We start from the raw sequence: 24,877 nt of genomic DNA, 5'->3' as shown, positions 1-24,877 counted from the left end.
CTTGATTTAATGAAAATTCACGTTGATAAGCCCGATTCGAAAATTTTGAAAATCGACTGAAAATTATGAAAAAACTATGAGCTAACCCCTTGCCATTTTTATCCAAAAATTGCATATTGCTAATTTTCATGAAATTTCAGCCGACATCTTTTTTCAATGAACTTGTGTCATATGCACCTTGATTTAATGAAAATTCACGTTGATAAGCCCGATTCGAAAATTTTGAAAATCGACTGAAAATTATGAAAAAACTATGAGCTAACCCCTTGCCATTTTTATCAAAAAATTGCATATTGCTAATTTTCATGAAATTTCAGCCGACATCTTTTTTCAATGAACTTGTGTCATATGCACCTTGATTTAATGAAAATTCACGTTGATAAGCCTGATTCGAAAATTTTGAAAATCGACTGAAAATTATGAAATACTATGAGCTAACCCCTTGCCATTTTTATCAAAAAATTGCATATTGCTAATTTTCATGAAATTTCAGCCAACATCTTTTTTCAATGAACTTGTGTCATATGCACCTTGATTTAATGAAAATTCACGTTGATAAGCCAGATTCGAAAATTTTGAAAATCGACTGAAAATTATGAAATACTATGAGCTAACCCCTTGCCATTTTTATCAAAAAATTGCATATTGCTAATTTTCATGAAATTTCAGCCAACATCTAATTTCAATGAACTTGTGTCATATGCATCTTGATTTAATGAAAATTCACGTTGATAAGCCCGATTCGAAAATTTTGAAAATCGACTAAAAATTATGAAAAAACTATGAGCTAACCCCTTGCCATTTTTATCAAAAAATTGCATATTGCTAATTTTCATGAAATTTCAGCCGACATCTTTTTTCAATGAACTTGTGTCATATGCACCTTGATTTAATGAAAATTCACGTTGATAAGCCCGATTCGAAAATTTTGAAAATCGACTGAAAATTATGAAAAAACTATGAGCTAACCCCTTGCCATTTTTATCAAAAAATTGCATATTGCTAATTTTCATGAAATTTCAGCCGACATCTTTTTTCAATGAACTTGTGTCATATGCACCTTGATTTAATGAAAATTCACGTTGATAAGCCTGATTCGAAAATTTTGAAAATCGACTGAAAATTATGAAATACTATGAGCTAACCCCTTGCCATTTTTATCAAAAAATTGCATATTGCTAATTTTCATGAAATTTCAGCCAACATCTTTTTTCAATGAACTTGTGTCATATGCACCTTGATTTAATGAAAATTCACGTTGATAAGCCTGATTCGAAAATTTTGAAAATCGACTGAAAATTATGAAATACTATGAGCTAACCCCTTGCCATTTTTATCAAAAAATTGCATATTGCTAATTTGCATGAAATTTCAGCCAACATCTTTTTTCAATGAACTTGTGTCATATGCACCTTGATTTAATGAAAATTCACGTTGATAAGCCCGATTCGAAAATTTTGAAAATCGACTGAAAATTATGAAAAAACTATGAGCTAACCCCTTGCCATTTTTATCAAAAAATTGCATATTGCTAATTTTCATGAAATTTCAGCCGACATCTTTTTTCAATGAACTTGGATCATATGAACCCTGATTTAGTGAAAATTCATGTTGATCAGCCCGATTTAGTATTTTCAATTTTTAGCTGAAAATGATGAAAAATGGTGAACTATAACCCCTTGCCCTTAAATAGGGCCATTTTTCCAATTCACAGGAAATTTTCCCAGAGACCTATTGTTTCAAGGAAGTGATGTCATATCAACCCTGGAATGATAAAAATGTTATAACTAGGCGTGATTTTAAAATTTTCATTAGATAGGATCTATAATGCCCGTCTGGCAACGAAAGACGACATAAGTATACGTACCGGGTACTCAAATGCACAAAGAAAAAAAACTCAAACATCTTGTTTTAGTGGGATTTTTTTTCTTTCTTATTCTTCTCCAAGCATAATACAAAAATGAGCAAGAAAAATAATATATACATGTGAAATATGTTTATCTTTCATCATACACAAATTATACTACATCACTTTCTTACAAAGCATATAATATTTCCAAGAAAAGAAATCAACATCTAATATACAAACTCAGAACCTCAAAAAAGAAGCATACCTGTAAACCTTAAATCATTAGGAACTAACCATCGAGAACATAATCAAAAAATTTACATACCTACATGAACTATCATAAACATATTCCATGAACTTAATAACATAACTTGCGGTAGACATAAATAATATTAAAACATTAAAGAAGGCCCATAATCATGTTCTACATTATAAAGTCTCGTTATGAATTACTGCACATGAAAACTATACTCGAGCTGTATAATACCACGCTTGAAGGAAGTTGAGTATCAGTAAAAAGTCATAATTAATTTCTTTCTTCTTTTTTTTGAAGGGGGTACGGGGCTGCTTACAGTGTATCTCATTGGTTGGAGATCAAATCTGTTGGTCTTTTTTTTCCAACTAGGTTTGAGAGCTACATCTGTATACGATTATAATAAACGGCCAGACTTATCTAATCAGTTGGCCAAATTTGTTTTTACCTGTAAAAGCATGAATTCCACACATTGGAAATTAATGGTTGTGTTAAAAAGGAGCCACAATATATTTCCCAGTGACTTAGAAATCCTTAAAAATAAAAGTATGTATATAAAAAAAAGATTTAGACTTTTACCAACCCCATATGGCCTTCCATTCAAGCTTTGTGTTTGAATTTGAGTCAAAATAATTGTGACTGAGAGCAAATTACCTTGCTTAATTAAACTAAATATCTTGGGCAACAAAAATTTGATGTGAAAGGGCAGTAAACATTGATTGAAATAACAAAACAAAATGGAATTCTAACTTCTAAAAAAATGATAAAAAAGAAATACAAACTTCTCAGATAAAATGCACCATGTGTATGCCCTATAAACCTTTACGGTATCCCGCCACAACAAATATTTGAGTGGCAGGTTTGTGCATTGTGAATTAAATGGGTATGTGATATTTCACAAATGGCTACTAAGTACCAAAACGTTAAAGGTAAGTCCACTCTGCTATGAAACTGATTTAAGACAATAATTACACAAAAATGAGAAAAAGTAAAGTGAAAGAGCACATTTTTCTCATGATTTTTGTGCCACCTTTTGATGATCACTACACAAATAGGCAACTCGGACTCCTTTTCTACAGAGAAAAAGGTTTCCTTTTTTTCCCCTGTGATTTTTATAATTTGGCCGTGATTGATATAATTAAAATCATGTTCTTCTACTTCCCCTTTTAAAATAATAATAAGAAATATTAATTTCTACCCCTTCTACTCCCATCCAGAACAAAGGGAAAAGATGCTGACAAAAGGAAATCATAGAACTGACATGTTTTAGGGATCATCAAAAAATTCATAACAGCTATTTTCAATCAAGGTTGGACTCCCCTTTAAATAAGAAAGACAAGACTGACAAAAATGAAGTATACATAGTAGCATTATCCTAAAATATCCTGCGATACCTAACAAACAAATAAATATAAAGAAAATATTCCTAACATAAAAAGGGCACTTAAAATCGAAAGGATATGCCAAACAAAATTTACATTTATGTCTCTTATGACAGAGGTAGCAAGGTTTTTTTTCTGTTTTTTCTTCTTCAAAACTACAAGGTAAAACATAAATTCCACAAATTTTTACTTGAAATGAACATAAATAAAAGCAAAACTAACACATTATATGGGCAATATACACAACAGGGCGGTACATAAGTTATAAATCAATACAAATTACATGTTTCTCAAATGAATACATTACGCAAGAGAAGGAAAGGAAAAACAATTACAAACTTTTAAACATTTTAACAGATCTGCCTTTTAAACATAATTGTTCATGATTAAACAGGAGAGAACGTGAAGAAATGAATCACATGAACTGTGCATAGAAATTGCAATAGGATCTCTATTACAGCTACGTATATTAATTAGTACTGGTATTAATTTACTTTCCCATTTAATACTTATTATTTTTAATTTTTAATATTTAAATCCGTAACTAGAGTCCTCTATACCGAAGCAAAGCCTGCAAGCTAAGGTTTACTGGACACAAGATGGCGACATTTACTACGTTAGTTTCCGCGACACATTTGCATAGGGTTAGCACCTTGTGAGCACCGGGCTCTATAAAATATCCAAACAAATGCGATTCCACTCCTTCAAATTTGTCACGATAAGTGATCGTCATTCTGAAATCAGATTTATTCTCGCATTTTACCATCATATCACATCATTAAGTACGACAAAGCACATGTTGAAAGGGATAAACACTTGTACATATAGAACAACAGAAGCAAGAAACAGTTCTCTCGTCACTTCTTTCTCTCACACACACGAAATTTCAACTTAACGGTGAAGGTTATCTGTAAGACGAAAGCAAAGCCGACTAAAATTCAACAAATATTACCCTGGATGTTAAAAGCTACAAAGAAATAATATGTTACAATCAAGTTCAATGGAAAATCTCGAAATCAGCAGGTTTTTTTAGCAAAGGAGTTTAGAGAATTTAACTGGCACGAAAAGATGCATCCGCAACGATAAATGCATCATCGTTGCAAATCGCACCTTACCGTACCGCAGTTTTCCACTTCATATCTGAACAAAGCTCAACTCATAAAGATTATCATCCACTACATGATGGATAGTATTAAAAGTAAATTCTAGAAAAATTCTCTAAAATTACAATTTCTTCAAACCAGAACTCTAGATCACCCACAATTATCAAACATACACATATAAATAGGCTAGCTTTTAATAGTTTTAAAGGGTTTCCATCTTTGAAAACAGAAGATATTTGTACTGCCAAGGTTTTTGGTACTCTACAGTATATAAGATTGAAGTACTGGTCATTAGTCATAATTACAAATAATCACACAACAAATTCCATACCCATCACAATAATCTTCACACAGTACAAGTCTCAAATTTAAGTCGCAGGGTAGCATCACATGAAACCTAGAGAATACCTAGTTCATAAATTTTCATCATTTTTGGTCAAAATTGAAATTGGAATCGTTATGTTTTTTTGTTTTTATCAAGCCAGGATTAATGTGACCCCAGGATTGTCAATAAAAAGGTATCTCAGGAAATCTCATGAAAATTAGGTAAACAATCTTTTTGGAGAAAACTGAAAGGGGATACCGGTAATCATTTTTCATCATTTTTTACCAAAAATCTGAAATTTTCAATCGGGCCAATTTTTTTGGTTTCATCAATCAAAGGATAATAAAAGCTTAATTACCGGTATGCCATTTTTTTCTCAGAATTTTATTCGTTAAGTACATGTAATGTAGATTGGATTTAGATAAAGGTGAGCTTGAACAATTTGGTTTATCAAAGTGGTCGTAACATTAATCATCATTGTTACAACCATGAACCTACATAGCTAGCTTTTGAGGATTTGCACATTGGTAAAAATCATGTTGTGGTTGAACCCTAAATTACGCTTAAATTTCTTCCCATCTCATTAATACTTGCACGTTTTCGACACAAACGATGACATAATTTACAACGATAAAAAATGTTTGTGACATATATTTGTGTATCATACATCTGTGTATAATCCAAGGCAACTTGTGAACATTAAGCAGTATTCTTTTCAAATACAAATAGTGAAATATATGTACCATCATTCAAAAACATATTGTCTTTCTTTCTCTCTCTCTCTCTCTCTTTCTTTCATTCTATCTCTCAATCCAGGCCTTCTCTCTATCAATTTCGAATGTGTGTGCATGGCTCTCTTCCATGCTCGCTCTTTGCTTCTCTACAGCATGCGCTCATATTAATATATGAGAGAACACAGGTTGTTCTTTTAACTTTCCAATGTTATTTTATGACTTGTTTCTGTCTGAGCTTGCCACTAGTGAGGTTCACAATACACCTAACCATCTTACCCATATTTTTTCCTTTTCATCTTCCTCACAATCTCTTTCTCTCTCTCTCTCTCTATCATGCTACGATTTTAATTTCAAGTTATAAATATGGACCACATTCCCAATGTTGTCTGATGTACGTTGTCTATCTTTTGCCCCCTCCCCCTCCCTCTCTCTCTCTCTCCCTCTCTCTCTCTCTCTCTCTCTCAAAACCCTGTTATCTCTTTCTTCTCTATTAATTGTTGTCTCACTTGCTTTTTCTCTCATTTTCACATCTCTCGCTCCCTTTCCCTCTCCCCCTCTTTCTCTCCCCCCTTCTCTCTCTTTCTCTCTCTCTCTCTCTCTCTCCCCTTTCTCTCTCTCTCTCTCTCTCTCTCTCTCTCTTTCTCTCCCCCTCCCTCCCTCTTTCTCTGTTTTCACCTCTTCCCTTTTGTACATAGATGGTACTATCGCCTTGGCAGTGGATGGAATGACAGTAGAGTGGAGAATTAAAAGTTCTACGTTCTCTCCGTCAAAGGTCACCGTCCTTTTCCTTCCTTCTTTTGTTCAATAAAGATTGGTTCTACATCTGTTGGCTTGTATTTTCTACAGCAAGAGATATATATGGGAAAGGAAAAGAAAGATTCATTATGAGCTACATTACAGTCCAAAATTTGTATTTATTAAAAAATAAAAAAATAAACATAAAAAACACCAATAAAAGCATTCCGTATGTACAACAAGCTGAACTCATAAAGATTATAATTCACTACATGATGGATACTATAAAAAGTAACATTCTAGAAAAAATTACCTAAAAGTACGATTTCTTCAAACCAGAACTCTAGATCACCCACAATAATCAAACATACACGTATATAGGCTAGCTTAGTTTTAAAGGGTTTCCCTCTTTGAAAACAGAAGATTTTTGTACAGCCAAGTTTTTTTTGGTACTCTATATAAGATTGAAGTACTGGTCATTAGTCATAATACAAATAATCACACAACAAATTTCATACCCACAAATAAAAAAAAATTAAAAAACTAGATGGAATTTTGACTGCGCGCAGTCGAAAATGATGCCTCCGCCATAGAGCAATTTAAACAAGTTTGGAGTTTAAATCTCCAGTGGTTCTTGAGATATCATGATAACAATCTCAATGTATGGAATTTCATAAGTTGACCTCTGTGGCCCTTGACCTTTGACATACGTGCTCCAAAATCTAATCAGATCGTCTTCCTATGGTGATACATACTATCCTTAAGTTTGAAGTTTAAATCTCAAATGGTTCTTGAGATATCGCGCTAACAAACTCAATACAAGGAATTTCATAAGTTGACCTCTGTGACCTGTGACCTTTGACCTACGTACTCCAAAATCTAATCAGATCGTCTTCCTATGGTGATAAATACTATTCCTGAGTCTTAAGTTTAAATCTTAAATGGTTCTTGAGATATTGTGATAACGGTCAAACGGGACGGACGTACGGACGGACGTACGGTACGACGTACGGACGGACAACCCGAAAACATGATGCCTCCGGCACCACCTTCGGTGGCGGAGGCATAAAAACACCAATAAAAACTTTCCGTATGTACAACAAGTGTATATTAATTGTATCTACATGTAGCTATTTATTCTAAAAAAAATAATCAAGTTTACCATATTAGATGAGCTACATTACAGACACAAGATATGTATGAAAAAGGAGGGGGAAAAAAATCAAGGAAAAAAATACTGTATATACAAGTGTACATTAATTGTAACTAGCTATTCATTCCCAAAAGAATATTACATTCAACCTGATTAGACTAACATACATATCGCAAATACATTGTGGTATTTCTTTGTTAATAAAGATTGAAATGTTTAAATGATCAAATCTTGTTCCCCACCCTCTTCGACCCATGACCTTTAACTCTCTACAGCCCTGTAGCAATGGCTTTGCATAATGATTTTTGATTGAGATGGTAAAAAAAAGGCTGAAGTTACAAGGATAAGGTAGTAGAGCTTAACTTACGAATAAGGCGAGGCAGGCACTCCAACAATGAATATATGATTCTTCTTCATAAACAGTCTCCACAGAGCTTTGTGGAAACCACGGGCATCTAGGTCCCATATATGGAAGCACTGAAAAGATACAGCAATATTGATATGATATTCATATGACAATGACTTCAAGGTGCGTGATGAGAACAAAAAGGAGAGCTTAATTCTAATCACTTAATATCCTCTAAGTTATTGTATTTCTTCATATAAACACACCCCTAATAATAACTTTGTCTTCTATTGTACAGCAATGTGCCTGCTCAAATGAAAAATTACAATTGATTTCAAAGTTATTATTTGACCAAGTAAAATACAATGACATTCAAGTTGCCAAGAAGGGCACAGGAGCAAAGTATTACATCATACATGTACAATAGTAAAAGGCAAACATGTAAATACTTAAGTTCAATTAAAAAAAAAAAAAATGTTTTATACATATTGTTTTAAATGAAGAGCAGAAAAAGCTGTGTAATTCAGGCTTAAATTGTTACATTGGCATAACAAATACAGTCAAACCTGCTTTAACGACCACCTGTATAGAAAAACCTCAAAAACCACATTTGTTGTTTCCCTTGAAAACGGTTTCTCATTAAAACATGTACTAAAGGAACCTCTACATAAAAACCATCTGCCTTTAAAGACCACTTTTCTTGTATCCCTTGGTGGTCTTTATGGTCAGGTTTCACTGTACCATCTTAAAAACCCACCTTAGCTGTTGACAGCCACGTGTCAAAGTCTCTATCATTATACATGCGTATGTACATGACGTAGGTCTCCCCGCCATTGGGCGTCTCAGGGATGAAGGCCTCGTCGCACGGTGATAACCTATGATCCAGGACCTTAGCCTGGCTGATCTGACGATGCATCTCCTTCTCGTAGTTGTCCTGGGTCATCTTGCCGACGTCCTTCAGCTTGGCGTGAGGTAAAGCGTTGAAGGCCCTCTTCTTGAAATAAAGATCCTGGGGGAGAGAAGTTGTAATTATAATTATAACTTTGTTTACCCAGGGAGGCCTCATCAGCAACAGTACTGCTCTTTCTGAGGGCCCTGTAATTACTGCTGGGTACCTATTTACAGCTATGTAGAGAGTGGCAAATGCGGATTAATGACTTCAAGAAGTTAGTGCCGGGCTGACAATTGAACCCTCAACCCTTGGATTGAGAACCAAGTGAATGAACCACTATAAAACGACACCTCCTTGGAAGTTAGATAAATGTATTTCACACTGTCATTGCCAAAGATCTGATAAAGCTTATAAGTAACCTTTGGGACAATGAAAAGCTTATCTTTTGCATTGAAATTCAAAATGAGTTTGTGAAGTTTTTTTGGGCTCCCAACACTTAAAGCCCCACTGTTCTACTTGTGGCTACTTGCTCCCTCTATATAGAAAACTTCCCCAATTGGTGCCTGTTGGTCCCCCATGATCCTCTTTTTCTTATGTTAGTTGAGAGCCGAGTTAATGAGATAGCCACCTGTCAGTGACCTGGCTGGGTGGTCTAATCCCTTCTGGCCCAGTAGCATTGACGGTTTTTAAGAGAGGCTTTAACATTGGAACCTTTACTCGGTAATCAACATCTGAAATCTTCAACACACCTGGAAATAGCTGTTCATATTGACTCCCTTGGCACCAAAGTGATACGTCCTGGAAACGTCCGGTATGATGCACTCTCGTCCTTGCATGTTCTCCGGTAATCGCAACCACATATCCCAATCCCATAGCTGAAACGGAGAAGAAATGGAAAGAGAAAAAGGTGATAATCAGACTCGTGATGATCATACCTTGGACTGCATCTAAGTTGTGGCTACATGTGTGACCCAGGAGGCACAGACTAAGCAACAGTGATGCTTGGATCTGCAAAGTATGTTGAAAGCTTAGTCTGCAAGTCTTGTTTAGGCCTGTGCAGCCATTCCAAGATACATGATTGATACGTGTATGAAGACGTTATTCTCATTATCGAGGGACAGGGACCAGTGGCTGCATGAATAACCCTAATAACTGTTGCACTCAAGTACTATTTCCACCTTTGCTAATGTGCATTTATGATATTTTGTATTTATGTTGTATCTTTTTTTAAATCAATGTAGGTCCATTATCAGGACCATAATGTAAAACATCTTTTGCTGATCACGTTTTATATAACTCATGAGCCTGCGGAGGTGAACCGCCCAAACGCCAATAATTCAATGCAATGACTGAACAGATCATTTGCATTTTTCTGGTTATGGTTCAGTCTCATAGTCACTTGGCTCAACAATGACCACACAAGTCACTGATGCAGTCTTTCATCTGCAAAAGTAATGTCTTGTGAGCAGAATGGGCCTAAAGGAGGATGAATGGGATCCTTCTCATCTAAGAATCTTGTGACTTTTGCAAATGGCCCAGATTTGCAAATATCTCGCTCTACAAAATTAATGAATCCCAAAATTTAAATTCATCAAAATGGGAATATTTTGTACCTCAAAAACTGGAGCCATTATTAACAATATGTGAAAGTTTAGAGGACAAGTACAGAAGATGATGAGGTTGATGCTCCTATAATACTAAGGCATAAAATCCTATAAGCCTAGATAATCACAGTGTTGTTGACAAGATAATCTGGATACATATAATGCCTATAATCCTAATGGAACATGCAATCCTTTAATCCTATTGTAATAATGAGTACACTCCAAAGCATATAATCCTAACAACATAATACATTATATGTAATTCTAATGTAATCACCGGTATGGAAAGACGACCTCTTTACTGAAACCGTCTTTTTTCCATGAACAGCATTAGCTCATTAAAGTATATTACATAATTATAGAATGTAACCTTTTCAGGAGTAGGCCATCTTGGTTCCAGCTCATTTGTATAGAGACTTCTCCATAAGATCCAGCAGAGTCCAGGCATGGTTCTATCCTATAGAGCAGACGGAGTCACTTTTGGTGTGAGTACAGCCCCCCCCCCCCCCCTGCTTATAGAACCATTTTTCACATTTTTGGACAAAATATTCAAATACAATGTAGAACGTCAGACATCTTACCTTTTCTGGTGTCGGCCATTTTGCTTCCAGCTCATTTTTATAGAGACTTCTCCTCAGCATCCAGCCGAGCCCAGGCATGGTTTCTATCCTATACAGCAGGGAGGGGTCATTACTGGTGTGCTCGTACCCCTGGTCGTTCCAAGCAGACACGCATAGCACTGTGCTGTCCTCCTCGAGGATCGGAAGTGTTTGGCTGAAGTAACTGTGAAGGGGAAAAGAGAGGAAAAGGCAATTGAGCAATTTGATAAAGAATAGATACACGTAAGAACAAGAGTTATTGACTCAGGGGAGTGTTTCACAAAGACTAAGATCGACTTCAAGTTGGACTTAAATATGGCAGGACATTCATGCCAATGGTTGCTCCCACCATTGGTCTCTCAATTATGATCTTTAGATAATATTTTTTCCTTCAACAATGAACAATCAAAAAAGCTGAATCCTGTAGATGTGTGACCATGATTTGTACGTCCCTTGAGAGACTACTGCCAGGAAATGGTGAGAGCAAACAGTGGCATGAACGGCCATATTCAAGTCCAACTTAAAGTCGATCTTAGTCTTTGTGGAACACTCCCCTGATCTTGGATTGATCTTAAATAAAGAGGGAACATGTATATGATGAAGACATTATGAAATTCATCATGCATGAAGTTTCTTTCACTCACTTTTCCTTTTTTTTTTTTTCTTTGGTCCTGACAATCTACTGCTCTCTTTCTCAGGCTTTCTGTCTAGTGTCTCTGACTCTCATACTGCTCACATACTGGTTTCCTCCATCCTACTTTCTTTCTACCCCACCTTGTTCTTTCTCTATCTCTCTCTCTTTCTCTTACCCCGACCTAATCTCTCCCCAATCTCGTTCTTTGAATATATCTCTCTCTTTCTCTCTCTCTCACCCCAACTGAATCTCTCCCCATCTCCCCCACCTCGTTCTTTATCTCTCTGTCTCTCTCTCTGTATCTCTTTCTCTTACCCCCACTAAATCTCTCCCCATCTCATTCTTTATATATATATATTTTTTATATATATATATATATATATATATATATATATATATATCTGTCTCTCTCTCTGTATCTCTTTCTCTTACCCCAACTAAATCTCTCCCCCATCTCCCCTCCCTGATGATCCATCGCCACATGGAGTCAGCTTACCTAAAGAAATCTTCTGAGACATCTAAATCTTCTTCCAGCATTATGGCGTACTGCGCTCTCTGTAAAGACGACAAGAAAAACAAACGGATAAAAAATGCATGCATGTATCTTATTCTCTCCCCTAAATCTATCAGGGAATAAATTGTGTCTCCCGGATTTCCCCTCATTATTTTTTCAGACAATCACGATAAATGCTAGAGGGATTCAGTGGCAGAATTCTAGACTCTCATGAATTCATTAAAAACATTGTCATGTTTAATTCCGCTCTTCCTCCTATCTCTGATTTCATGGCTACTGCTGCCTCACTGAAATTTATTTCCAACATATCATGTACAGCTATTAAGTAAATTATTTAAACCCCTTTTAAATTTGATGTTATACGTGTTTTTTCGCAACTCAAGATTGAAAGGTGGAATAAATAAATCAGGGCCTTCGTTGAATACTATTAAATGTAAGCTTTAATAAGTAACATTATCAAGAAACATAAATCGGGACAAGTCATTTTTCATATACTTGAAAATGACAAAACAAGGGTATGAATAATCCATTTGTTAAAGATATAGACTGGTAGAATATCCATTCAATATCGTTTAAATATTGCCTTTAGAGGTTTAGATGGCAATACTTCAACCAAAATTTGCAAAAAAACAGAAATATATGCCCACATGTTCAATGTTGAAGTGCATTCGCGATATCTTTCCAGGCCGGATCGATATGATATGATATGATAATTTACCAAATATATAATTAGTAGGCGGTTTCCCCGGCAAAATTTGTATTCTCACGTATTAGTCAAAACATATTCTTTCACATGGTTGGTACTAAGAGCTTCCATTTCATTTTTTGAGAGGGGGGCGTTTCCAAAACTGGTCTTCACCTTTAACTGTATACCTCATTACTCTCCAGAGCAAAGAAATTAACCATTTTCACTACCGATACTTACAGGAAACATATTGAAGGTAGCGGTCAAGCTGGCCTTGTAGTGCTGAGATATCCTTGCATTCTTGACCCCTAAGGGGGTGTGCTGTATCCCCTTCAGACCAAAGAGCTTGACCACTTCCAGAGGTTCCTCAAAGTAGCCGTCGATAAACACCACGATCATCTCAGGATTGACTGAAGTAGGGAAAAATATTTGAATTGATTTGATTTGATTTGATTTGATTTATTGATTTTTATATCATATTTTATATATATTTTACGTATATTATATCATATTTTATCATATTTTACGTTTCAAAGTACAATACATGATACAAAATACATGGGAGATGTGAGTTTGTCTAGCGGACTTTTAACTTGGTCAGCTCAGACGACCCAGGTTTGAAACCGAGTCACGTCTTTCAGATGGTGACGTTAAACATCTTGAAGATTAAATGCACCATAGCTGAAGGATTAGCAATGGTGCACAAGGGATAACATAAAATTGATCCACTTAAAAGAAAGAAATTTAAAAAAGGTTTAAACTACCTGTACATGTTGTATCTCTTGTCAAAATCAGGCAAAAATAAATCATAATAAAAATGATTATTTCATATGTAAGACCCTGGAAAATAGGGCCCCCTCAAAATTTTGTATACTCATCGCATATTTTACACAACAGTATCTTAAAGGTAAAGACCAGTTATGGTCATGCGATTGCATTGTGAAAGAAACGTTGTGGAATCGATCAGAAAAGGTTGATCATCTAGCATCTAGCATCTGCAAGGTTCTGGAATCATCAAAATGATAAGAAATTTGGCCCATTCTTTGTAAAGTTACAAGCACTATACACAGAAAGATGTATATGGGACTACCCTATATCTCTCACAGACCATGAGAGAAACAAATTTACTAAATATATGAATTAGTAGGTGGTTTCCCGGCAAATTTTTTATCATCATGTATAAGTCAAAACATATTCTTTCACATGATTGGTAATGAGAGCTTCCATTTCATTTTTTGAAATTGGGGCGTTTCCAATACTGGTCTTTACCTTTAAAAAGTTTGTACACTCTACACGGCTTGCTGCAATGGTGCAATAACCCCAACTCCTGTTTCCAAGAAGAGGTGACCCGTATTGTGCCCTCTCCCAAAAATGAAACTAAAACAAAGGCGTTGGTCAGTGGTTCCTGCCTAATAATCGTATCAGTTCTATACATGATGCTTCACAGTGAACACATATCCTGACTAGCCTCTTCCATTTCATTTCAGAATTTAAACCATTTACCCCCGGACCGGGGTAACACATATATTACATTACATTACAAAGTTGAGGTATTGATAAACTAAATTTGAGCATTTCAACTCACCTCCCTGTGCCGATAGAAGAGTACTAAGCATACGATAGAGATAGTTGGGTCGATTACTGGCTACTACGATGACAGGCACATTGAAGACACGGTTATTGATGAGCTGTGAGGGGGTAAATCATCAGTGATAAAAAATCAAGCATAAAGAAGAAAAGAAAAACTTGTAAAAATGTATTATAATAATAACTATTAAGAGTGATACAAAATATGATTTCCTAGTATACATGTATGTACCATCTCAAAGATTTGGAATTTGTTAGTAAAAGAATAGATATTGTTTGCGGATTATAAGCTTTAAAGGGATCGTTTAACAATGTTAAATCTGAGATACACGGTCCTACATGTTACCAGTGTCTGTGATATGGTGTAATATTAAAGCCCTAAAAAAATCGCGCTTCAAAATGATCAAGAAGTGCCTCAAAAAAGTAAAAATCTTTGAGTGACCGGTTTTACCATACTTGTTTCCCCCAATAGACTGTAGTAAAATGTGCAATTCCAATCTTTAATATCTTGATAATCAGACAGGCGATCGGCTTGTAAAAGTCATGGAGTTCCTGACTGACCTAAAGGTTTATAATTATCATTGCAGCATGAGCTAAATCAAGGATTATTTCTAAAGGATCTAAGACAGAGTTACCGGATCCCTTCAAGACCTCACAATATCTGTTTTAGAGAGACTGAAAAATCTCAAGATTTGGGAATCCTTTGTTCTCAAAGTTCTTCAACATCCTCCTAATTCTACATGTATTTCCCATACCATACAAGGGAAAATGAAACTCTTGTTGAGATGTAATAGATTGAAGTAATCATACTTTTAAAAAAAGACAAGGTATCAAGGTATATACACTAGTTAATCATTATTCAGTAATTTATCATACATTAAAGTTAAGTCGTGTACCTGTTCGGGGTTCATCTCGATGGGGGCAGGGTCCTCACAGCTACACAGACTGCCATACCCCTCCACCCTAGCACAGAACTCTCTTCTCCTTATATTGGCCTCCGTCTCAGGCCACTGGCACTCGCTTTCTGCAAATGAAAACGAGAGAAAAAGAGGTCAAATATACATGTTTACAGCAAGAAGAACTAAATAATCCTGGCTTTTTTTAGGCTTGTCTCTGTTTGTTTGCATTTAAAGTGGTTTCTTTCAGTACTTCTTGAGCTTTTTTAAAATGACACTGGAACTAAAATGTTTCATGCATTAGAAATTCCTTGGAAGATAGTCTTTAAGCTTTAGATTTTTTTTTACTGACACATAAAATGGAATGAAAATCATAAATCTTGATTGGTTTTCAACATCAACTGTTGAAACATAAACTGTTTTTAATTGTTATTTTGCTGCTTATTATGGATACTTAAGTCCCCCCCCCCCCCCACCTCTCTCTCTCTCTCTCTCTCTCTCTCTCTCTCTCTCTCTTCAGTTTTCAATTTCCTCTCCTTCCAATTCTTCTCTTTACATTCTATTCTTTTTTCTCATCTCTGAAATCCAACTTTGTCATTTCAGTTTTGTTCCCAATGCCTGCCAACTTCTACATTTCTGTTGCTTGTTGTTGTTGTTGTTATCTTCCATCTTTTAGATTCTTCCCTTCTCCGTTCCATTCACTTTCTAAAGTCTCCATTCCCCTTTTCTCTTTTTCCCCCCTTAACTTCATTTTTTTTCTCAACTCACCTTCCTTTGATGAGAGAGGCACAGTAGCCTTCAGTAAGACTGGTGACCCCCAGCTAGAGAGGTCTGGAGCTTTATGAAGCTGCTCTGCAAATGCTTGACCTGTGGGAAACGAGAGGAAAATGGGATACCAGTCTTCAATGAAGATGCACAGTGGCAATACTAGGAGACATGTACATTTTATGTTTACTGCTCTTTAAAAAAGAGGGAGAAAGAAAAAGAGAGAGAGAGAGAGAGAGAGAGAGCGAAGAGAAAAGGGGGAGGGGGGGGGGGGGAGAGGGAAACACCAGAAATGTGAAGAAACCTGAAATGTGGTGACAGAGGATTAAAGAATCTGAGACCACCAAATGAGCTATAAACATTCATTACTTGAAACACATTTCATTTAAAAGGTCCATTCAACTAAAAACAGAATTGAATTAAAGATCAGTGGAGCCGAGAACCTAATTATCATACTAATCAAGGTTGCCCTAGAAATTTAGAATAGAGGCTAATAACCTATTACTATCAGACCCCTGAATTTGCAAGCCGGTGAGAAATGACTCAATGTACATCTAATGACCAGTGTGGACAGACTATGGTCAAATAAAGGTCATTTGTGCACAACTAGAAAAGCCCATCAAGAAGAATACCGGATAAAAAAAGTTATGTAATCATTATTGAATTCATTTATGCACCGGTGAGACATGTACATTCTATTATATACATAGGTGAAGTATTCCTTTTCAAGAGAGCAAACAACAGGTTTTCATGAAGCTCACTTTGGCAATGATTATTCTAAAATGCAAAGAGTGGGACTTCTCCATCTTTAAAAGATCTGTGAGTATATTTGTGGGTCATTTGCATATATGCCGTCTTGTAACTAGTCCATTTCTAGCAAAAACACTTTCTCCATCTACAAAAACCCCCAAAGAAACCTCTTATACTTAAACAAACAAATCATTATGAAAAATACTAATGGGATAAGGCAATAAAAGATAATGTGTGTGGAAGGAAATTAGCAGACATCATGCCGAGCCAAAGAGCAAACTGGTCACCAATGCAATTATAGCATTCATGACATGTGTCAATTTATATTGAAGAATCAATTAAGATTTGATTAGAAAGAGCAATTAGGGGTCTTACGAGGGGCGTAGATTTAATTGATCAACGACTAGAGGGGGTATGGCAAGTCGGTAGGCTTGTTTTGGAATTGAAATGATAAAACGAAAATACAATTATGAATTAGATGACTACACAAAATGTTATTCTGATTTTTTTTCTTCAATTTTAATTGATAAATATGAACTTTTAAACGTTAAAAATAGGATCTTTCAAAAGATGGATTAGATCATCTCTAAATATTAAATATAGCCTTACAAGTTGGAAAAGACTTCCATGTTTCCACTATTTGAAAATGTAAATTTTTCTACTAAACATATCAACAAATTTCTGAGACAGACAGACAGGCAGGCAAACAGAGACATATACAGAGACAAGTAGAGAGAAAGAAAGAGAGGGAGAGGGAGAGGGAGAGAGGGAGAGGGAGAGAGAGAGAGAGAGAGAGAGAGAGAGACAAAGACAGAGAGAGACAGAAAAAAAGAGACAGAGGGAAATAGGAGAGGGTGGGGGAGGCATACATACAGAGAACTAAAAAGGCAGAGAGATAAGGAGACAGATAGACTGAGACTGAGAGAAAAGAAAGAAAGACAGACAGTGAGAAAAAGAAGGAGGAAAACAAAATTAGATGGTGCTCACAGACAACTACAAAAGTAGAAAGAAACATGAACAAAATATCTGCGATTCATTCTGAATACAAACTAGTAACTTTCCAATCATAAACATTTCAGAAAAACAATTAGATGCCCAATGGCCTAATTGAGCAGCAAGTAAGACTCTGATTCTGCATCGAAATGCAAGCATTACGACAAAATTAATTGAAATGGCCTCAAACTCTGATATCAATTAATGACATTATTAAATACCAGGCAAAATGAAGTCCAAACGCTGACAATTTGAAATGTAAATATTTTGCAGGCTTGTGCTGGGGTAGGCAGTCAGGATGTCTGAGATAGCGTATCAGGAATTCTGTCGTTGTTTTTGGAGTGATTGATCAGAATGGAACCGAGTCATCAATTTAAAATGATAACGGCATCAATGTGAAGTTTACTTGGTGCTTGTTTTACAATGAAGTAGATAGAGACAGTTGAGGAGTTGGATGGAAGCCATGATTTAAAGATACTAAGTCCATTTTGCAGCCAACATCAAATTCTGTAGAACATTGCAGGAATTATGAATATGTAATGTATGTCCTATCTGCGAAAATTAAACTTTAGCAGTGTCCTAATATTCAAATTATGCAAGGAAACCCGTTTACTTGCTAGACTTCACTGTCAGACACTATTGAGTAACTGACTGGCCTTTTTCCTTCTTTGGGAACATACATAAAGTGAGCTGTAAATGGTACATGAGCATTTGTCTACATCATTAACCCACTTCTTGTAATGGCCCAAATAAACTGATTGGATCTTTGTGCAGCACTTAAGTCTATTTGAGAACTAATAGTGGTTCTAAATTAGTATTATCTTTCAAATGCCGTTGGAATTTTAACCTTTGCGTTTTGGGGGCCTGCAAATGGGACATAGTACCTTTAAGAAACAGACACAAGCTTTGTCGAGAAATTCATCTAAAGAATTCAACGGAGAACAATTGCCCTTAGGGTCACCAGGAGTCTAACCAACAATGCCATCACTCCATTTGATTTCATCATTCGTATGTTTAGTCTACATCATGAATTATAGCGAGACATTGAACTACGATACATGAGCTTGAATCAAAATTTGCAGACAAAGGATGATTCACAAATTCACCAAAGCTCCTCAAACAAGGATTGTATAAAATTCTAAAATATGAATTTCATGCAAGCACGTGATTCCTGGAACCTGAAGATCTCAGATGTTACAATAAAATGTCTCAACAAATTTGTTTTTCGTTTTTTTTCTCCACTTTGGATTAAAGCAACATTATAATATTATGCGTTGCCTTTAAGTTATTGACTGAGGAATGGCTTGAAAAATTATCTTCAAAATAATTGATAATCAATGAATCATAGACATTACCCTTTCCTATTTTTCTTGTTACCTAATTTTCTCATTTTACTACATCTAAATGAAAAATCCATATTTAATCTAAATGTATTTGGAACAACTGTTGATATATATTGTCTTACAAACTACATAATTCTTTCTTGTTTAAATCCATGTTTTAACCAGACATATTTCATTTAATGGGAACTCAACAAATGACTTAAATGTTACTAACGTCATTTCCAAAGATCAATATTGTAGTGTAATTAACAAAACGACAGCTGTTGCCGAGTTTTTGAGTGGTATTGGTCGGTTAGGAAAATTTGCTTTAATAAAATGAAATTTTGAGGAAGTCTAGAGAAAGATGAATCGTTTTGCAACCTATTTCTCTCGATTATTTAAATGTCTAGGCTCACAGTTGCCATTTAATAGGCTATCTGACTTTTTCCCCTGATATCTGACACTTTAACAACACCATTAAACTGTCTCAAACAGTCACTATGACACATAATTCACCATTCCCAGCCAACAGACTTACAGAAATTTGAGAATTATCTTTTAATATTTCGCTTGTGGGCATAAATCTCAAAATTCCTTGTTTTCTCCTTATATTCTGCTCAAAGATGATGCATAAAAAAAATATGTGAAATGTACTTCCCTGACAGAGCGTCGACCCTGCCCCACATTTGTATGAATTATCAATGGTCATAAATAATAAATTTGTCCAGAAAGAAAACTTTTGTATTAATCATTTTGGGATGAAAGGCATCTTTGAGTCAGAGATATTATTGTTTTCCTATTTTGTTCCTTCCTATTACATTAAAAAAAAAGCCATTTAGATACTTTTCTTTCTTTTGTTGTACTTTTGTCTTGGTTTTTGTCTACATTTCAATGATGTATCTTGTTATTATCCTACTACTTTTCACTTTTTCATAACTTTGTTTCTTTCTCTTCTTTCTTCAAATACATATTGCTTTTCAAAATGGTGTTAAAAGTAAAGACCAGTATTGGAAATGCCCCAATTTCAAAAATGAAATGGAAGCTCTCATTACCAATCATGTGAAAGAATATGTTTTGACTAATACATGATGATAAAAAATTTGCCGGGAAACCGCCTACTAATTCATATATTTGGTAAATTGTTTCTCTCATGGTCTGTGAGAGATATAGGGTAGTCCCATATACATCTTTCTGTGTATAGTGCTTGTAACTTTACAAAGAAAGGGCCAAATTTCTTATCATTTTGATGATTCCAGAACCTTGCAGATGCTAGATGCTAGATGATCAACCTTTTCTGATCGATTCCACAACGTTTCTTTCACAATGCAATCGCATGACCATAACTGGTCTTTACCTTTAATACAGTTTTTTTAAAACCAAACATACCTCGTAAAGTTTTACTGGGCTGACTTAAATGATAAATAAATAATAGATACAAATTGCAATCATGAAGCAGGTACAAATAGTACGATCGTCCACGTATGTTTGAATTGAATGTTATGAAGAGACTGTAAATATACACTCCTCAAGTAATAAACATATTTAGCCATTCATATCTTACTCTGTGTTTTCATTCCATGTGATAACCCATATATATCCCTACTAGGATGCTTTCATACTACACAGTTTGTTTCTGAACCATTCATATCTTACCATGTTTGTTTTTGTTTAGTGTAAATAAGGCCTGTGTATCTCTCCATCCTAAACTCAGAAGTATTCACATTACAACGGTTCTTCATTAACCGCTCGCTCTCTCTCTCTCTCTCACACAGCCTCTCTCTCTCTCTCTCTCTGTCTCTCTCTCATAGCCTCTCTCTGTGTTGTAACTTGGGTTCTTTTAGACCACCAATATTTTGTATTAACCATTCCTATCTTTAATATGTCTGTATTTTTGTTTGTGTTTTAATTTCATCCCTCCAATTAATTAAACAGTCACATCTTATCAAGTACGTCTTTCTTCTAATAGGCCCAATTATCCCTCAAACCTAACGCAAATATTGTTTCACACTTCAAAGATTAAAACAATTCTTTAATAACTAGCTATATCTTACCATGCCTATTTTTCTTCTGTGTGATAAAGGCCCATGTATCTCTCCATCCTAAATCAGAGGCTTTTACACTACCCAGATTCTTCAGCATCCGTTTGGCTTGCTCCTTCATCTGAAACGTGCCTTCATCCTGAAGATAACAACAAAGAAAAGAAAAATGAAATAAATAATTAGAATTTATGTATGACAAGATAAGTGAAATTGAATTGCTTTTGAAATATACCAGTTTCTTTCAAATGTTGCACAGAATACATGTAACCATGACTACCATGTCATACTTTTACTTTGGATGAAAGGTAAGTAAACAAATTTCACTATTTTTCACCACGTCAACAATTCATAGTGCTTACATTTTAGATTCCCACTGACAAAATAGTTTTTGAGCGATATTGGTCTATAATGAGATGAAAATTTTAGGAAAGCTGGAGCGAGATCAAGCTTTGGCAACCATTTCTCTCAATATAAATGTCTAGGCTTGCAGGTGCCATTAATAGGTTTTCTGGCAAAAATGTTTTTTGGTTTGTATATTAGATTAAAATGCATTTACAGAGGGGGAAACAAAAGTACATAAACAAATCTAGAAAATATCACTAATATCCACAAAAAGCATTGATTGAGGAAAAAGTGAAAGATGAAAAACATGTTGATCTTGGCACTCTATCCTGTAGAGCAGCTAATCCATTCAAACAATCTTTGTATAAGATTTTAATGCGTTTAAAGATGGGGGGGGGGGAAGGGTACATAAACAAATCTAGAAAACATCACTGATATCTCCCAAAAGCATGGATTAAGGAGAAAAAAATGAAAGATAAAAAAACGTGTCTGATCTTGGCACTCCACCTTGAAGAGCATCTAATCCATTCAAACACACCGTCTTTATAAGCCACTCTCTCCTCGGACAAATGTCACTTAATCTAATATCCACTCCATAGCACATGAACTGAAGACCTCTCATCTTGTGTTCAGACTTAGGCAAATTTATACAAACTTGTATAAAGAAACGTTGTGTATAGCGAACGGAGAGTAGAGCTAGAAAAAAAACACATCATATTTGAAAAAAATACAATTTTGAAGAGGACAATTGACATGATAGCTGGCCAATCAAGAGTGCATATAAATGGTAAACCCCACCCACTTGCACAGTTTTTGTATGATATGATGTTCGGACTAGAGCAGGACCCTGAATCTTTATTGAGCCTTTGTTCAAAATGATTTAAACATACGTTTCGTTATATGACGTTTTGCAATACCATTCGTTATACAATGTACCATGTTTCTTCATATAACATTTACACTAGAAGAATGTAATCAATTAATACAATCATCGTACTTGTAAGTAATTACTTTCATATAGTGTGAACTTTGTATGTAGAAACATAGTAACGAAAAGTATTGCAGAACGTCGTAATTCTCATAGCCTGAACGCAGGGTTACGTTCATACCCTTAATATGCATACTTGATTAGCTTTCACTACATGCAACCTTTTTACCCCCCAAAGAGACAAACATGATTTGGCCGAGCTCTTCATCTCTGAAAGGTCGACTGCACTTACAAGTCAAGAGTCGGACATGATTTTCACCTTCTCTGAAGGTCAATCAACCGAATTCCAGGTCTACGAGGAGAAGTCCGAGGACGTTAAATAAAGGTAATGATAGACTAATTCATAGGAACAGATGTTTTCAAAGAAGAGGGAGCTCTCTACTACATGTATGTGTGAAGGGAGCCACTTTAAAGATTTTAAAGGACTACAAGAATAATTTTGAGGATGTTAAATAAAGGTAATGATAGACTAATTTATAGGAAAAGATGTTTTCAAAGAAGAGGGAGCTCTCTTCTGTATGATAATGTGAAGAGGGCCACTTCAAAGATTTTAAAGTGTGGGTTAATGTTTATTGATTATTGGCCTTTATTCTGGCTCTTTTGGAATGTAGAAAAGACATATGTTAATTGTTGTAATTGCTACTATTGCAACATTTGAGCACTTGCCTAAATATACTAATCAGGTATATATCCTTGGAGCCTTGATGACATATGTACATGTATTACACGTAGTATACCCCCCCCCCCCCCCCCCCCATTTTCACCTGAAATATCTTTTATTTTTGCCCCTTCGTCCTCTTGGCCTATGCAGGTATCAAAGACCTGCGCCATGATGAATGTCTTACTAACTTATTTAACATAAAATATCACTTGAGCACCCTCTACCCTAATGTTTTACCCCTATCCTTCCTATAAAGTCTCCTGCCCTTAATCTGAACTTCAAGATTTCATACCTTAATTGCTAGGATGATGATACGTCCGTCAGAAACCATGTTGAGGAATAGGACCATGGCTTCGTCCTCGTGGCCTATGTACGTATCAAAGACCTTCCGTGCCATGATGCTTCCGGTGGCTTGGTTTAACACGATGCAGTGGATGCCTCTCCCTTTGTCCTTCTCATCGTCTTCTAAAATCTGCAAAAATCAATAAAAATAAAATTGATTAATTATTGTTCATTCATCAACTTTTTATCTAGAGTAGTAAATTTGATTTCAGGATCTTCTATATATTACGTAGCACATAATATTTAAGAATGAGAAATACATAGATCGAAGTTCCTTCTCATCGTTATTCATCATTAACAGAATCAATGTGTGGAAAAATGTTGATACAAACTTCTTGAGAACAAGTGTTACTTGTATACGTGTCACTTAAAACAGTGTTAATGACTCTGTGCTTTCCTCATATCATATGAAAAGTCTGTGGAAGACTACTGATAAATGTCCAGATTTTATAATACATGTCATATGACTACTGATTACAAATTGAATTAATCTACCGGTATAAACTATTAAATTCCCTTTTTAAAATATTTTTTATTGACATTGATGATAAACAATCTTAAAAATACACAAACAAAAGCCAATTGGTCATGCAACACTGGCCACAAAAATAAAATGATTGAATTATGAGCATTTTGATCATCACATATAATTCTCTGCACTCCCTTTAATAACATAAGGAACATCATTACTTTTGAGGCACATTTAAATCCAAAGCGGCTACAGAATATGTGCAACTGTTGCAACATGCACATTAAAAACCGAACAGTACACACAGACAAAGGAGATACTCCTAGCTCCGCCACGATTTGCTCAAGTTTCTGGCTTTCTCTCGATTTAATACCCATTGATCCGGCCGAGAGTCTTGAGTTTCGGGAACATCTGCGAGTTGGTGGTTAGCGTGGAGAGGCATGGGTATGGGTATCAATGGATTAGGGCTGTGGGACGGGCAGGCAGCATGTTCGTCATGAATATTAGAGGGCCATGTTCTTTATTTATTGATCAGGAGGAGAGAGGGCCTCTAATAGTTCCTTCCGTGTAGGCAGGAGGCTGCTAGCTGCCTACGGTTTATGTAGATGTAGATGGAGATGGAGATATTTGCAGGGTGTTGTATGGTCGTTTAGTCTCCAACCGATTTGTCTTAATACTCAGCTTTCTCTCGTGATCTCTCATCCCATTTCTATAAATCCATCTTCTGCTAGCCAATCATTTTGATATCATGATTTCACGATAATCAACCTACTTCTACATCTGATAGGCTTTTCATCCACGTGGTTGAATCCTCTGTTGGACTAATTACCATTTACCAAATATCATTTAAACTCCTTTATGTATACTTTATATCTCATGAGAAGGTGCTTTTTAATGAAATGTTATTTGTATATG

General features: G+C 35.5%; 1 protein-coding gene across 1 annotated transcript in view; it reads right to left on the bottom strand.

The window, feature by feature from the left end:
• Positions 1-6,263: 6,263 nt before the first annotated feature.
• The window catches only part of LOC763491 (protein O-linked-mannose beta-1,2-N-acetylglucosaminyltransferase 1), a 48,431-nt gene continuing 29,817 nt past the window's right edge, over positions 6,264-24,877 (bottom strand). Inside the window, exons 3-14 of the mRNA XM_030995669.1 lie at positions 23,444-23,623; positions 21,173-21,299; positions 16,060-16,158; positions 15,292-15,419; positions 14,394-14,496; positions 13,049-13,218; positions 12,106-12,164; positions 10,958-11,159; positions 9,522-9,647; positions 8,638-8,889; positions 7,902-8,011; positions 6,264-6,486 (exon numbers count right to left, since the gene is read on the bottom strand). Of these exons, the coding sequence (XP_030851529.1) occupies positions 6,420-6,486; positions 7,902-8,011; positions 8,638-8,889; positions 9,522-9,647; positions 10,958-11,159; positions 12,106-12,164; positions 13,049-13,218; positions 14,394-14,496; positions 15,292-15,419; positions 16,060-16,158; positions 21,173-21,299; positions 23,444-23,623 (1,623 nt within the window). The 3' untranslated portion in view covers positions 6,264-6,419. The remainder of the gene's footprint in view (positions 6,487-7,901; positions 8,012-8,637; positions 8,890-9,521; positions 9,648-10,957; positions 11,160-12,105; positions 12,165-13,048; positions 13,219-14,393; positions 14,497-15,291; positions 15,420-16,059; positions 16,159-21,172; positions 21,300-23,443; positions 23,624-24,877) is intronic.

This window comes from Strongylocentrotus purpuratus, unplaced genomic scaffold, assembly GCF_000002235.5.
Source record: "Strongylocentrotus purpuratus isolate Spur 01 unplaced genomic scaffold, Spur_5.0 spur5_scaffold_3, whole genome shotgun sequence".
Taxonomy (NCBI): domain Eukaryota; kingdom Metazoa; phylum Echinodermata; class Echinoidea; order Camarodonta; family Strongylocentrotidae; genus Strongylocentrotus; species Strongylocentrotus purpuratus.
This window is presented reverse-complemented; position numbering and strand designations above follow the sequence as displayed.